The 16,476-nt window shown below is 35.4% G+C and overlaps 1 protein-coding gene across 1 annotated transcript in view; it reads left to right on the forward strand.

The window, feature by feature from the left end:
- MPDZ (multiple PDZ domain crumbs cell polarity complex component) overlaps positions 1 to 16,476 on the forward strand; it is a 151,868-nt gene that overhangs the window by 129,651 nt on the left and 5,741 nt on the right. Inside the window, exons 34-44 of the mRNA XM_081281986.1 lie at positions 2,767 to 2,859; positions 2,950 to 3,024; positions 4,048 to 4,228; positions 5,954 to 6,099; positions 6,766 to 6,849; positions 7,012 to 7,205; positions 9,203 to 9,350; positions 12,631 to 12,717; positions 13,592 to 13,682; positions 14,585 to 14,628; positions 15,511 to 15,633. Coding sequence (XP_081138112.1) covers positions 2,767 to 2,859; positions 2,950 to 3,024; positions 4,048 to 4,228; positions 5,954 to 6,099; positions 6,766 to 6,849; positions 7,012 to 7,205; positions 9,203 to 9,350; positions 12,631 to 12,717; positions 13,592 to 13,682; positions 14,585 to 14,628; positions 15,511 to 15,633 — 1,266 coding nt within the window. The remainder of the gene's footprint in view (positions 1 to 2,766; positions 2,860 to 2,949; positions 3,025 to 4,047; positions 4,229 to 5,953; positions 6,100 to 6,765; positions 6,850 to 7,011; positions 7,206 to 9,202; positions 9,351 to 12,630; positions 12,718 to 13,591; positions 13,683 to 14,584; positions 14,629 to 15,510; positions 15,634 to 16,476) is intronic.

Raw genomic sequence — 16,476 nt, forward strand, 5'->3', positions numbered from 1 at the left:
TTTCTCCATCAGTCTTAATCAAAAAACAGGATTTATGAACTCAAGTAATTGGTTAACAAACAGTCTTCAAAGATAGTTGGTACTGGGCTCAGTGGTTCAAGGGCAAGATATCTCCCTCCCTTCTTCCCTCCCCCCCCCCCCTCTGCACAGCCATGCGCAGTGGCAGCTTGATGCCAAGGTCAGTCTTCCTCGTAGTGTTAGTATGATTGGCAACCACAGTTAGGGATGTGTACAACCTCTTTACATGTGGTTGGGTAAATGGGGAGAAGAATGGCTGCTCCAGTATTCTGAGCAAAAGAGCCAAAATTCATCCTAAATGAACCAGTCTAGTTCATATGTTTACCCTTCTGACAGCAACAGTGGCCATGGGAATAAAATTATACAAATAAGTCGTTCAAACCCTGTCCTTGGAGCTACTTACACTTTGCTACCAAAGGAATTGCTACAAAACTTAATAAACTTTAAAGAAAAGGCACTTGCTGTCTCACAGTTTCTGTGGGTCCAAAATTTGAGACCGAAACTGGTGTTCTGGGTTAGAATTTCTTGTGTGATTGCCGGGTAATGCTGCAGTTGTCTGAAGGTTTGGGGCTGTGCATCACTTCTAATGTAATTTCCTTGAATGACTGTTGGCAAGAGGATTTATTTCCTCTTCATGGATGTTGTAGTTTGAATATCCTTCAAAAGCTCCTATGTTAATGCAGGCATATTCAGAGTTGAAATGATTCGATTATAAGAGCCATAACATAACCAGTCCCTTCTGGTTTTAATGGACGAATTGGACTAACCTGATGGTAATTATAGGCAGATGGGGCATGGCTAGAGGACTTAGGTTACTGAGAGTGTGTCCCAGAATGGTTCATCTTTCCTGTGGTCCAGTCTTCTCTCTTTCTGTTTCCTGGCTGCTGTATCCTGAATTATTTTCCTCTGCTACACTCTTCTGCCATGATTCTGTGCCTCACGGTGGGCTCAGAGCAACGGAGTTGGCCACTCATGAACTGAAATCTCTGACAATGTGAGCTCAAAAGAAACTTTTCCTTCTCCAACTTGTTCTTGTCGGTATTTTGGCCACAGTGCAAAAAGTTGAATAACACAATGGGGTTGTTTGGATATCCTCTTGAAGTGGCAGTGGGTCTTGTGCAGGACAAGCAATCTTAGAGAAGAAGCAAGGAGCACCCTGGTGCCTCTTTGGACCTGTGTGTGAAATTGTACACCATCACTTCTATTCTCTTTTCTTTGTTAGGCTCAAGTCACTAAGTCCAGCTCATACTTTTAGACTCACTGTCTTCAAGGGAGGAGTATCAAAGAATTTCTGTCCATGTTATAAAACTACCACCTGAAACTAGGGGGAAGAGAGAGGGAGTGAGGAGAGGAAAGATGGAAGTCAGCAAGAGAGGGGTGAAGGGTGGAGGGGAGACAGTAGTCAGGGATGGTTGGAGTGGGTGGATGGACTGGGTATTTTAATGAAGGTCTGCTAGCTTTTACAAAAGGGTAAGATGGGAATGGATGTTAGACAACCCTTTGTAAAGTATCAGCAAGTGCCTATTATACAACAAAGTACTTTTCTAGCCAAGTGGCAGTTACTACTATTATTTTTTTATAAGAAAATTTAGATTTTTTTCTCTGTGAGAAAATTGAGGGTTAGAGATGTTAAGTGGCATATCTGAATTTCTGCAGTGAGGCAGAAGGTAAATTAGAAGCTAGAGTAGTCTTCTCTGCCTTACACATACATGAGTAATTGTGTGGAGGGAGGTGGTGGAGAGGGATACTTGTGACAGTCTGAAATGCACCCAGCATTAAGAGTCTACCTCAGAAAAACTATATTGTTGATCATCTTTAAAATGATGGTGAAACCTTACCTTGATATCAGAGCCATTATCATAAGTATCTCTGAAGGCAAGTTGGGCTAATATATGTATATTTCAGATAAACTGTCACAAGTTCCCTTTTCTCTATTTTACTTTTTGTGAATTTTTCCTGGATGAAAACTATAATGCAAAAGGTTATTACCTCTGGCCAGAATGAAAATTCAAAACTCTGTTTTAATTTTATTAAAGTAAACATTAAAGAAAGGTAAAGGCCACTATTATTGAACATTTGGTTTTGATAAAAGAAAATGTGGAAAATATAGACCATGTAGCTCTCCAGCCTTGGCAGGTTTTCAGGGCATGTCTTTGGACTCAGAAGCATTGTCACTCTGCAGCAAATCAAAACTCTCTTCTTTAGAGAACCAATTCTGGGTGCTCCATTCCAGAAAGGACAGAGCACATAGCACTAATTGCATCTCTCTTTGAAAGTAAGAAAGGTGGCAGAAAAGAGTGAAGGAGCCAGACTTGATTGTTATTTCTCAGATCCAGAGGAAAAAGAGAGGAAGCAAGGGTACTTCGGTGGGTTTTGAGTGATTTATTCAGTCAGCCAGTTACACAAGACTAAATCTGCAAGTGTTGAATGTTTTGGTTTAAATTATGGAATGCATTTCTGCTCTTAGCATATTTTGCTGAAGTTTCTAAAGATGTTGGACATAGGAGAGGAATGAAATCACTTGACTATTTTAGTAGAGGAGAATTTTTTTCCCCATTAGAAATTTCAAAGTTTGCTTTTAAAAAAAAATAATAATAGATTTCTAATAGTAGAATTAAGAAGAACTTTTAATTGCTTTGTTAGCCCTTGGTGGAAGATTATTTTTAGCCGTTGTAGATACATACCTTCTTCTTTTCTTGTATAAGGTTAATCTATTTCAAGTCTCCTGCATGTTCTTTTCACTTCTAGGATCAAGGTGGACTGGGCATTGCCATCAGTGAAGAAGATACGCTCAGTGGAGTCATTGTGAAGAGTTTAACAGAGCAGGGAGTAGCAGCCAAGGTTAGGCTTGACCTTTCTCACCGTCACAAAGTGGTGGAAAAGGGAATTACATTTGAAAAATCATTAATAATCTTTCACATTTCCATTTAGGATGGACGACTCAAAGTTGGAGATCAGATCTTGGCTGTAGATGATGAAGTTGTTATTGGCTATCCAGTTGAAAAGGTATTTTAAAGAAAAAGAAGAGTTTCACTAAGGGTCTTCAATTTCTATTTTCTGTTTTCCAATCAAGTTGATGTTAAGATGTTCACTATTTCCTGATTGCAAATTCAGTATTCTCAGGGAATTTTAATAAATGTCATAGGGAAACTTGAAACTCCTAAATAATGACTAACTTCATGTTAGGACCAAAGGAATCATTTTCTCATGAATTTTTACTGTCCAGACTATCTACTATACAAATTGCTTTATAAACAGACTTTAAAACTCAGCCCTTAAATATATTATTGTTATTAGAATTGAACAGTACTGTGTATCTGAGCTTTCTCTTCAAAAGTGATCGTAATACTTATTTGGAGTTTCATTTGAGGGTATTTGTGTATAAGTGCTAGAAGCAATGCTTTGTTTACCCTGAGATCTTTTTCTTCCTTATGGTGAAGGAGAACCATGTAACTGAGTATGTTACTGTTTCTACATTGGCCAGCAAGAAGCTTAAAGCCATTTTTTTAAAAAAATTCAGTTTTAATGGTTGTATAAATTGGATCCTTTAACCCATAAATTTATGTTTTTACTTTCTATTTGCCTTGAGTTTTCTGATTCATGGTTTTCCTATCTTGCTTTTAACATTTTACTAAAAGTCCATGTGTAAACTATTTTAGATTCTCTGTATAATCAGGAAGTGAGTTAAATATTCCATATATGTTCTAAGGTTGGAGGGATTCAGAAAAATGGATGAGAGTAATTGAAATATGAAAGTTGAAAAGCCCTCTACTTATATAAGGATAAATCTGGTCAGAACCAAGAGTGGAAATTAACCACTCTTTAATCAATATTAGGCATTTGGAGAAATCAGAGAAAAACTAGAACCATTTCTTTTCTAGCTTCTCAAGTCCTGACAAGGAATCATTTGCTTCTGTCTCTTCTCTCAAAGATAGAATTATATTCCAGTAATAATAGTGACTTGCATTTGTGTAAATCTGATAATTTGTTTTTGAATTTTGTTTTTCCTTCACACCAATATCCTGCCAGTTTATTGGCCTTCTGAAGACAGCAAAAACAACAGTAAAACTGACCATTCATGCTGAAAATCCAGATTTCCAGTCTGTTTCTCCATCAGCCAGTGCAGCCAATGGAGAAAAAAAGAACAGTTCTCAATCTCCTGTCGCCCCACAGACTGGCTCCCCTGAACTGGAACCTGAGTCCATTCGAAGTAAGGGTTGATTTCTACCCTGCATGTGCAGCAAACTCAGCAGAGTCCTTGCCTGGGAATCAGCTGCCTGCCTGCATCTTATTGTTTAATGGTCTTAGGGAACCCCTTTGGTAAGAGGGTAGTTAAAGAGAAGGGATACCAAAGGAAGAGTCCTATACTGTTAGGTAGAAGATGTGTGTGCTGTGCCCTAGTCAGCCCTGGTATCTTAGGAAACCCACCCTCCTACTCCAGCCTCAATCAGCTTCTTCCTCTCTAAAACAAAGGAATCCTCTCTTTGTTCTCCAGAAATCTCTTGCTGAGAGTATCTGTGAGTCCAAATATCTAACTAAATGTATTAGAAATACCATTTTCTAGATTTTTTTTATACTAGGAAAGTAATTTAACTTCTCTAAACTTCAGTTAATCTATAGAGTGGATATTCAGAGTTACAGTTGCACAGATAGAATCAACACTGCCACTAATAAGAAACTTAAAAATGCTAGTTATTTATTACCACATGCAATGTAAATTGAGTTCTGTGGCTGGTGTGTATTAGACAATCATGTCAAATTAGATGAAATGTATGTATGTGGATTGGTGTGTCATTAAACTGCCAGACGAGTATATAGAGGGAAATTATTCCCTTTAGTTACTTTTTGGAAAAATCATACTAGAATCATTTCAAGTTCTGCAGTAAATTTTGGTTTAAAAACATTGGTTTATTTTTCAACTTAGGAGGATATCTTGGCCTACAAACTGAAACATTCAGTTCTTCTGACAGGTTTTTAAGGAAATGCTGGTTTAAAACATTCATAATATAGTTGGACAAAAAGTCTTGAAGTAATACATCTCTGATGAAAGTAATCCTGTATTTAGAAAGTAATTCTGGGTAATTTGCTGAAGTGTTAAAAGATTTTATGGAAATTTTTTCATTTTTTTCAGTTTTATGTTGGTCCCTAAATAGCATTGTCTATAAAAATATGAAATTCTAAATGAAAACTTAACATAAAAGAAAATATCTTACACCTGTTCATACCATTTCAGAAACAAGAAAATAGTCTGTTTCTGATTTCCTAAAAAGAGAACATCTTGCCTAAAGCATACGCTTCCCTACTGAGTGTCCTTGCTTTCCCAAACATGCTATTGCTATGTGTTCTTTGTTGTATCATAAAACATATGATACAGTATGAAGACTCATAAAGCAAGGTGTGGAATTATATTCTTGTTTTTATATCATATTCTTATGTGTTGAGTTCTGACCTGTCTGCATTAGGATTTGGTATCAGAGTTTAGAAAACACCAACTAGACACCACAATGAAAACTGCAAATGCTTATGTGTACATGTATGCATATGTGCTGTGCGTATGTGTTCAGAAGTGATTACATAAGAAGAGATGCTTAGGAGAAGAGGAAATCAAAAAAGTAAAAAGAGCAGGCACCATGACCAAGATTAGTGATATGTTTTGTTGTCTAAGTACAGAATAGCAAGTGATAATTAAAATAATTAAACAAATAATTTTGTATCTACCATCCAAATTAACAATGATTACCTAGTCATGTTTGTTTGACATTTTTAAATATAAGATAACTAAAAGATTGAAGGCAAAATTGAAGAATTCTCCTTTTTCCCCCAGTCCTGGACCTGTTTCCCTGCTCCATCCCAAAGACAACCTGTGTTGAGTTTTTATACATATTTTCTAGTTCATTTTTATTCTTATTTTATTTCATTTTTAATTTATTCTTAGGTACAAGCAGATCATCAACACCAGCAATCTTTGCTTCTGATCCTGCAACCTGCCCCATTATCCCTGGTTGTGAAACAACAATTGAGATTTCCAAAGGGCGAACAGGGCTGGGTCTGAGCATCGTTGGGGGTTCTGACACATTGCTGGTGAGTGCCCATCCAGAGTGCTTCAGCCATGCAGGCAGCCTCCAGACAGCTTCAAGAGACTCCAGCGAGATTCCTATCAGTTAATTATATGAATTATGAATCACTTATTGTTATTTTCATTTATAGGGCAAATATTTGATTAGGTACTAGGATCATTACTTTGAGTATTGATCACTACTGACTCGGTAAGATTGTGTTACACTTGTTACTGTGACCTTTAGTTTTCAGAATATCTTACTAGTACTTGACACAACTTAATTTCCTTTTTATTAATATCCAGGTTGGTTTAGTCCTATATTGAGAGGAGTTTGAAAAACTGGATGCTTTGTAGACAGAATTTCCTAAATGTCAAAAATACTTTCAGAATCATTTTGTTTGTGGATAGAAACAATAATATTTCCTTACTATATTTAAGTATGATTTATATGTTTTATGATTTTTTCCTACTTCTCTATAATTGGAAAAAATAAACTTCTTTGAGACTTTTTGCAAAAAATATGCTATTACATATTTCCTAGAATGATGCTATTTGGCTCACATATAAACCTAGTGAGTATATAAATCCCCATGGCTATCAGGAAAGTACGCTGTGTTTGGACTTCATTTCTTCTCACCATTCAAAAGGAGAATGGGATAAAGCATACTATGTTGTATTTGGATCCTTAGGGCGCCATTATTATCCATGAAGTTTATGAAGAAGGAGCAGCATGTAAAGATGGAAGACTCTGGGCTGGAGATCAGATTTTAGAGGTACAGACTGCTTATTTTTGATCTTCAAAAATAACTGAGAAGGTCAGTGAGAGGGTATGTGTTTCTTTGCTGCTTTCTTTCTCTCCTCTGCCCTCTTAACTCCCTTCCCTTCTTCACTTAATTCCCCCAGTTCCTCCTAGTCAATGTCCCATATCTGTTTAGGTGAATGGCATTGACTTGAGAAAGGCTACACATGATGAAGCAATCAACGTCCTGAGACAGACGCCGCAAAGAGTGCGCCTGACACTCTACAGAGATGAGACCCCCTACAAAGAGGAGGACGTGTGTGATGCCCTCACCATTGAGCTTCAGAAGAAGCCGGGGAAAGGCCTAGGATTAAGTATTGTTGGTAAAAGGTGTGCCTTTGGAATTGATTGCAACAACAGTAGAATTTTATCAATAGTTCATGTTCTGCAAGTAGCTATCATTGGCCCACTTACAGTGAAAGCATAGAATGATACTGGTTTTGAACATTTAAATCAGGATATTGGGGGATTTTGAATATGCTCGACAAAAAGCCATTTGGTGTTTTTGTGTGCTTGCTATGTGTCAGGAAATACCTTACATCTGAGGTACAAAGTTAAATAAGACATGGTTTCTGACCTCAAAAATTAACAGTTTGGCGAACAAGAATTAAAAATATTCTTATAGCAAATCAATCTGTTGAGAAATTAGAGAGACACATTATGGGGGAGCTGTGGAAGCAGAGGAGAAAGGAACCAAGAGAAGTGGATTAGGGAAATGTTCCATGAGGAGAGGTGCCTGCACTGAGGCTGAGAGTGATTGAGATGATAGTTGGGCTGCTGAAGGGACTGGAGGATCATACAGGGAGAAAGATCAGAATGACAGGAGCATGCCATCAGCACAGGACAGAAAGCATGAAGCAGGGGATGGGTGCAGGCAGATCAGTAAGGGCACATGATTAGTTTAATATTTATAGGTATGTTTTAAAATATTTATATTAAGTCATAGTAACATTAAGTTCCATAAGTATTTTTTTCCTTTTAGTTTTATAAGCTCATTGGGATCGGAAAATAACAGGTAATGAAACAAATGAAGTAAGTGTTCAGTAAAAAGAAACTGAATTACTATCACCATTTTTCAGGCCTCAGATATCTAGTTTCAAAGTAGGGTTTTTCTTTTTTCCCCCAACTGAGTCAAAATTTATGAAATTGTGCCCTTTACATCAGAATATCCTTTGGAAATGGGCGTATCAAAATGCCTACCTGGTTCTGCAGGGATATTTCAATTCAGAAATAAAAGGATATTTATTCCAGTTTGTTTTTTAAGAGACAACTAATGATTTTTTTTAATACACAGAAAGAAAGTATCATATTATTGAAATTTCAGTAGGAATGTGTCTGAAAAATTAGACATTATTTTTGGGAAAACAATATCAGTTGTGTAGCTGTTCTGAAACACTGTGAGCTTAGCATTCACATGGGGACCAGGCTACCACAACATGTGGGGTCACCAGGGAACTATAAAAAGCTCCAGCAACACATCCTGTTTACATTAGGAAGAGTACACAAAGATTATCTAATCCAATACCCTAATTCTGAAGATGTGAAACTAGAATCAGAAGGTAGAGTGCTTTGTTTGAGTCAGATCCCTGGAAGAACAAGTGATATATCCCATCTTTCACTATGCATTTCTGTTTACATTTACTTTTGTATCTTAATGGGAAGTTTGGGGATTTGTTTTGTTTTGTTATTACTTTTTTTATTTCATTTAGTTTTTATTTTTCTATAAAAAGATTGGAATAAGATTAATGTTTGCTCATTTTGGAAAAATCTATCTTATGTCTAAGTAAGCTGTAATGATTCAAAGTAAAATACATTGCAGTAATGGTAGTTAAGTTTGAGTAACAAATGGTTTTAGTTTAAGATACACATGTGTTATTTATTTCCAACAATGTTAATAGTGTTGATGATAACAGCAATGTGTTTTCATAGCCACAAGTCAATATCCATTTAAGGATTCATAATGGTGTAGAAAGAACAATAGATTTAACATCCGAGAACTGGCTCTTTATTCCTGTTTTTACCATTTACTAGCTGTGTGGCCCATAAAATGAAAAGAATAGTATCCCCTCCTCTTCACAGTATGTAATTGATGAACAACAAATATGCTTATAAAAGATCTGCTCAATCTCTGAAATACTGTAAAACATATGCCATTATTTAATACAAAATGTGTTCTAATAATGTTGCCCCAGCATTGCTCAAAACAATAAAACCCTTAAAAATAGACGTAAATTTTTCACTTTTTAAAAAAGTTAGCTTTCCATTAAATAAACATTGCATTTCAGTTGAGGAAAAGTAATAATGTTGAAAATCAAAATGGTTTGCAGAAACGATACTGGAGTATTTGTGTCAGATATTATCAAAGGAGGCATTGCGGATGCTGATGGAAGACTGATGCAGGGTGACCAGATATTAATGGTGAATGGAGAAGATGTTCGCAATGCCACCCAGGAAGCTGTAGCTGCATTGCTAAAGGTATAAATCCGATGCCAAAAATAAGTGTGTATAAGAGCAAAAAGAAAGAGAATTTAAACTTCAGCTACAATAGTTTAGTCACTTCTCTAAAGTATCATCTCAAATAAAACATTTTTCCTACTTCTCTATAATTGGAAAAAATAAACTTCTTTGAGACTTTTTGCAAAAAATATGCTATTACATATTTTCAGTGACAGCTGTTTATTATGTTGTTCTGTATTTATTTAGCAGTATTAGGATTCATGAACTGAGTATCTGAAATTTTAGTAAATCTTTCTAAGATGAATATTGTGTAAATTCTTGCTTAAAACAAAACACATATTCAGACACAAAAGTCTCAATCTTTGCACCTCCATCTTTGTTTCTGGATTATTTCTTACAGCTTCTGATTTAGATACAGATTTAGACACATCTCAGACACAGAGGTGCTCTTTTTTTTCTGTTTTCTTTTTTGTTTATTTAACTTTGGATACTATTTTAAACGTCTGTTATCCTTTTTTCTTAGTATAATGTATATATACATCACTACAGTCAAAGCAGCCAAAAATGTCTTTGTTTATTTATTTTTATGTGTTGCTAAGGATCGAACCCAGTGCCTCACATATGCAAAGCAAGTGTTCTGACACTGAGCCACAATCCCAGCCCCACAGAGATGCTTTTTAAAGGTGTCTTGGCTGAACTGCCCAATGTGGGGATCACCGGAGGTCAGATGGGTATCCATGGTACCTCTGGAGATCATATTTTCTAGGCTTTCCTGTCCCCAGCTCTTTTTTAACTCCTATTTTGGCATAGCAGTGTGAACATCTTTATGAAGGATAATGAATAATGTGACAAAAAATGTGGCAGAAAGATTTTATTATTTATGAGCATTAGAATATAATGTTTTGTCTAAATCCTATTCTGACTCAAAACTATTGAACTATTTGAAAGTTGGTATTTAAAATCAAGTTTGGGTGGGCCAACCTTATATAGTGAAAATAATTTAATGCAGTTTCACCTGGCAGTACTTTCACTGGGAATTATTCGGTTTGTTGGAAGGACCCCATCCCTAGGTATCATTCTAAATTTAAGTACACTTCGCATTATGAAATAGATTCCTCCAAAGAAAGTTCAAGAAGGATCATTTTCCTATTGAAAAGGCAGAACGAGTCTCATTTTAAAAAAGAATTGTAAAGTACAGAATAATCACTTAAAAATACATTTCTTAGGATTATAGACATATTTCTTATTAGGGTATATTCCAGTTTATAGGGAGGATATATATTCCTGTAAATGGGCAATGCTTATCTTTTTGTTCCCCTTTACCTCATGTGGTTTTTAACCTGAAGAAGTATAATTCAACATTAACTAGAAAACCATTTCCATCAGTGCCCATGCCTTGGGTACATCTTGCTGTGAGTCCACATGGCAGCTCTGCCATGGTGGACTGGGCGCCGTGGAGGGATGTTCCAGGCGAGGCTCTTATTTTTGGCCTCTATGATTTGGATAGGATTTTGAATATGAATGTGGATATAAAATCAGCCATTAACAAAACATTAAAACCTGTAATTTATTGAAGTTTTTTAAACATTAAGAATGCTTTAAGGAGGAACAGTTTTCCTCTGGAGATAAAAATATGTTGGCTCTGTAGCACTGATATGTCTCTGAATAGAAAGTATCCATAAAACATAAATAATTTTAATATCAATGCAGCCAACCATTGTAACAACCTGTATGGTTGAGAACCTTAAATATTTGTATACTATAATGTTCATGCTGCTGTTTGTTATTTTGATTGGTTAATTCTTCATTTAAAAACCTTACTCATATAACTTACAATATGGAAAAATTTAAGCACATAAAGTTCATCAGAGTATTATTTGTAATAATAAGAAAATTGGAAGTAACATAGTTGACAAAAAACTACATCAACTTTGGCATGTATTTCAAAGATGCATAACAAACATGTCTATTTATAGTGATCTTTATGACAACTATATTAATATAAAAAATGTAATCAGTGAAGATAAAACAAAAAACAATTGTGGTTTACAATATCAATACAGTTATGTAAAATGAAACCTTATAAATTTTTAACAACAATTATGAGGTAATTATTGAAATTAACTTTTTCCTCATTTCGCTTTCCAATTTTTTCTAATGAGAATTAATTGCTTTTATAATGGAAAGATTACCTTAAATTTTTTACAATAATCAAAACCTTTGGACTTTGAAAGAGCTGTGTTATAGGTAGATGAAAGAGTTATAACACTGCATAGTGAATAATAAATGCATGAACTTGTTAACTTCTGCATTTATGTAAGCTGAAAACACAAGTAGTTCCCAAGAAAAGTTTGGTAAGTTTGGGGCTAAAAACAAAACAAAATGATGAACCAACAAAACAGATAAAAATCAACTGATGGCTATTTCAGGTTAAGTTTTGACTTCTCAAGTTCAAGCTTCCCTTGGTAGCACATCAGAAGCATAACAATGTCAGTGCCTCCTCTTTATGCCTACTCTTAGACACTGTCATAAGCACTGTACATGGATTACTTTTCTTAACAATTTATGATGCTCTACATTCTAAAAATGCAGAACAACAACTATATTAACATTAGATATCCATTACGGTCACAGAGCTAGTAAAACACAGTCTGAATTTAAATCAGTGTGTCTGAACTCAAAAGCCCAGGGTCTCAAACACCTTGTGGTGCTACTACATCCTGTAGTATTAGGCTATGTAGCATTTCTTGCATGCCTATGGCTTATTTGTAAAGGGCTATAGGGAAATTATCTTCAGCTTTTATTTTGTATTTATGACAATATTTATTTAACTATTATGTAAGAAGTCTACTCAGGTACTGTGTAGCAACAGATCATTTGCCCAAATTTATGAGCACCTCTTCTATTAAGGAAAAATAAGTTGTGGTTGTAGTAGCAAATTTATTATTTTTTTTTTAAGCCCTGGGTTATTCAGTTCATTTGGCCTTTCTACATCAGTGTGTTTCATGAGATATTTGCTCAATTCTGAATTTCTGTTTGCTTTGGTAAAAATAATCTCCATATAAATCTTGAGATACAAGACATAATCCTGGGGTTGCTGCTGCTGTTTGTTTTTGTTAGTTTTTATTAGTTTTAATGTTTTAAAGGCATTTTTCACAAAGGATTGGTGATATCCTTACCTGTGGAAATCCCAAATGAAAAACACTTTCAAAACCTCAGTGTTGAAGAGTAAAATGTATTGCTAAAGATGATTATAGAATTTTATTTAAGCATTTCCATAAAACAACCACTCTCCCAGTGTTCCCTAGGCACAGTAACCCTGGAAGTTGGAAGAATCAAAGCTGGTCCATTCCATTCAGAGAGGAGGCCTTCTCAGAGCAGCCAGGTGGGTAGCTGTCCATACACCAAGAAGAGCTTATAAATGGCCCCATGGTGGCACTGTCAGGGACATGGACACATATGTGGCCCTCTAAGCAGGGTGACTGAGTGAGTGCAGAGTTTGAGATAGGGCAGGATAGGAGATGAGAGTGGGCAAAGAGGCAAGGTGTGACTCTTGATGAGTTTAAAACATTATAAGAATGTGATTTCAAGCATTCTTCTTTTCCCATAATCTCAATGAGTTATCATCGAATATATGTAAGGTCTACTAAGATACCAGATTTTAAACATACTGTGTAGCAATTACTAGCATCAATCGGTATTCAATATTCAACTGAAAAACCCCACATAGGTGAACTGTAAATTCTCTTTACCATATATAAATTACAATATTGAAATAGTTCAAGATTTTTCCAAGTCCTTTCCTCAGTGCTTTCTTCTGAAGACAGAAGTAGATTTGTACCAATCTTGCCTTGAGTAACACTTTCAGACTTCCTCAATTACTAGATTAGTTTATCATTAACAGGCTCTAATTGTATAGTTTTTGTTTAAGTCCTAGTCTTTGTGCATCAGTTGTTTAAATTTATAGAGGATTGTCTTAAATGAGATTATGAAAACTATTAAAATTTTAGGTAAGTTGAAATCAGTCTTTTTTACCCTCTTAGCTTCAATTTACCCATGTTATTAGGCAAATTATTTCTTCAAAAGAAAAAAAAATCATCAGGAATAATGTTTAAATTTCCCTTCAAATTATCAAATGCCACTGTTGTTTAATGATATTTCTCTTTAGATGCACTAAAAAAATTGAATTCTGAAATAAGTGGTATTTAGGGAGATTGATTATTTCTAAAGTCTTCTAAAATAATTGGTGGATTTTGTAGGTGAGTGAAGGCAGTTTGTCATCATTTACTCTTCCCCTTTCTGGAATAAGTACATCTGAGTCACTGGAAAGCAGCTCAAAGAAGAATGCATGTAAGATTGGTTCAATATTTTAAGTATCTTTTACTGATCTGAATTTTGGTCGGCAACACTGTTTTTTTCTTTCCCTCCCTCCCTCCCTCGCACTCTTTCTCTTTTTGTTTCCTTTTCCCCCATCTCCCAAATCATCCCATATCTTTACGGAGGTACAAAAACGTGGGTTGGCAAAAAAATCTGAACATCATGATTCTGTGCCTGTGGCAGCTTTTCCCATTTGATGTTTACCCTGAAAGACATAGGAAACATTATCATCAGGATTGTGTAGTTTTTTCTTACTGAGCAGACTGGTGTGTTTGATTTGCTTCTCTTCCTCTGTTTAATGTGACTCCAGCAAACTAGAAGATGCCACTAAGTGAAGCCTTCTTTTTCCATTAAGATTGCAAAATTTTGAGAAAATTAATATCATCCTCCTGTGTTTTAATTACATGAAATCGTGATGCAAAGGGTTTTTTGGCTTGATACATTAGTTGAAAGTTGTTCAAATTGAAGAAACTAACCATATGGCAGTCTCTGTTTGCAATATGACTAATATTCTAGAAGTTTAGGCACTTAAGTCCATGGATTCTTTTAAAAATGCATCCGTGACTTTATTCCTCTCAGCTGTGCATGTGTCTTTCTATGCAAAGTGCATTCTGTCCTTGACTCATTCAAAATGGATTATATAGTTATATAATTGATGCTTAAAATGAAGAGATGAAATGAGATGGTATGTGCTTTTTTCCAACTGGAGAAATGATGAGTTCCTTTATGAGTCAGATCTAATCATCTACTGTGTATCATTTATTTTTTTACTAAAATAAATGATAGCCCATGTAGTCCCATCTAGCTCCATGTATTGGTGAAAATTTAATGTTCATAAAAATGCTTTGATAACTGTATTATATCTTTTTTTACAGTAGCATCTGAAATACAGGGATTAAGAACTGTTGAAATAAAAAAGGTAATTTGGTGTTTTCAGAGGCATCTACATTTGTATTTTTCTGTAACTATGTTATTGCTTCATAGTATCCAGCTGAATACACACACACACACACACACACACACACACTGTAAACAGTGGAAATAACACAGTGCAGTCTTTGCTGAATTTCCTAGTGATATGACCTCATTTGAAAAATCACTTTTGCCAAAATTGGCATCAATCTGACCCGACACCCAATCATTCCCTGCATCTCCCTTCTGCTGATCAGTGAGCCTTTCCTTTCAACAGACACTTCTCAGTTTTGCTGAAACAGATTTCCCAGACAGCCATGAACAAGAGAGAAAATAAAAGCAGCTGCAATTTTTGAGCCTTACGATGTGTTAAGCGCTTTTCTAGACACTTCTTGTCAACATCATGTCCTTTAATATTCATTGCAGCCCTCTGTAAGGGTCACTGTTATCACCATTTTAGGAATGAAGATCATCTGATGATCTGTTGAGGAGTGGGATTGTTCTAGATCCTAGCATTTGTAAGCATAGATCCCTGGATTTGAACTCAGATTTGATTCCCCAGATTGTGGCCTTTTCACTTCAGAGTTTACCTGCTCATCTGTCTCACAATATGATTTCCATTTAGCATATCTTGATTTTTTTTTTTCTTCCTGAACAGATGCTTATTTTCTTAACCCATACTAAGGACCTCTGCTGGCAGCTGGAAGTTTGCTGGGGCCCCTGCCAGCAGACCTCTATCAAATAAAATAATGCAGTTATCTTAAGCTACATTTTCCACCCTCACACCCATAGAACATCAAGGTGGACACTAGAATCTTGAACCAAAGAATAAACAAAGTTCAATTGAAAGTAACATTTTTACTAAAATCTTACATCTGTTGCATGGCAGGGGCCTACTGACTCACTGGGAATCAGCATAGCTGGAGGAGTGGGCAGCCCACTTGGTGATGTTCCTATATTTATTGCAATGATGCACCCAAATGGAGTTGCAGCTCAGACGCAGAAACTCAGGGTAAGTTTTTACCAATAACCATAGTAGCTCTAACAAATCTAGCAAAAGATTTTTATGGGGTAGTATTTTTTTGTTTTATATAAATCCTTCTAATCTAACCATCTATTGCAAGGCTGTTCTAAGTCAGCTAACCAAGCTACAGCAGACCTTGCTTTAAGTAAAGGATAAAGAATAATAATTCAAAACAAAAGGAAAGGAAAAAATGATATTGTTGAACGGGAATTTGCAAGTAAGTGAAATGGGAAGATTTACAATTGTCTCTTTGTATTTTTATTATATGTTTTGACTCTGTGGAACAAGTTAAAATAATGCAAAGTTATTTTCAGAAAGCTAGTATGAAGTGAAAGTTTTCTGTTTTCTGTTTTATTGGTATAAATGCTGAGTCAACTTTATTAAATTGAAAAGTATCATTTATTTTCATTTGATTGTAAAGTTTGCAGAAACTTAATATAAAGTGACTTGCAATATTGTAAAATTACACAAAACTTGCTTACATTGAGGGATTATTCATATTAGAAGAGTTTGATGGGCTTTATGATAACTGGACAGCTCCAAAATCATGTAAATACTCTTTTAAAGCAACTCAGTCTCTTTAAAAGTAAAGTCTCTGTGGCCTCATACAAGTTCTCCAAACACAATCATGTTTAGTGTAAATATCCTCTAGATTGGAAATGGTTCAGCCTCTTTTAATATCTAAATTAATTACTGACATTTAAAAAATGATGGTATATATACCATGGGGATCACTCTTCTCTAAGGACATAGTGAAATTTTGGGCTTTATAGGTCATATGAGTGTCTGTTGCAGCTGCTCAGCTGTGCCCTGTGCAAGCAGCCAAATAAG

Source organism: Spermophilus citellus, assembly GCF_964194105.1.
Source record: "Spermophilus citellus genome assembly, chromosome: 2".
Taxonomy (NCBI): domain Eukaryota; kingdom Metazoa; phylum Chordata; class Mammalia; order Rodentia; family Sciuridae; genus Spermophilus; species Spermophilus citellus.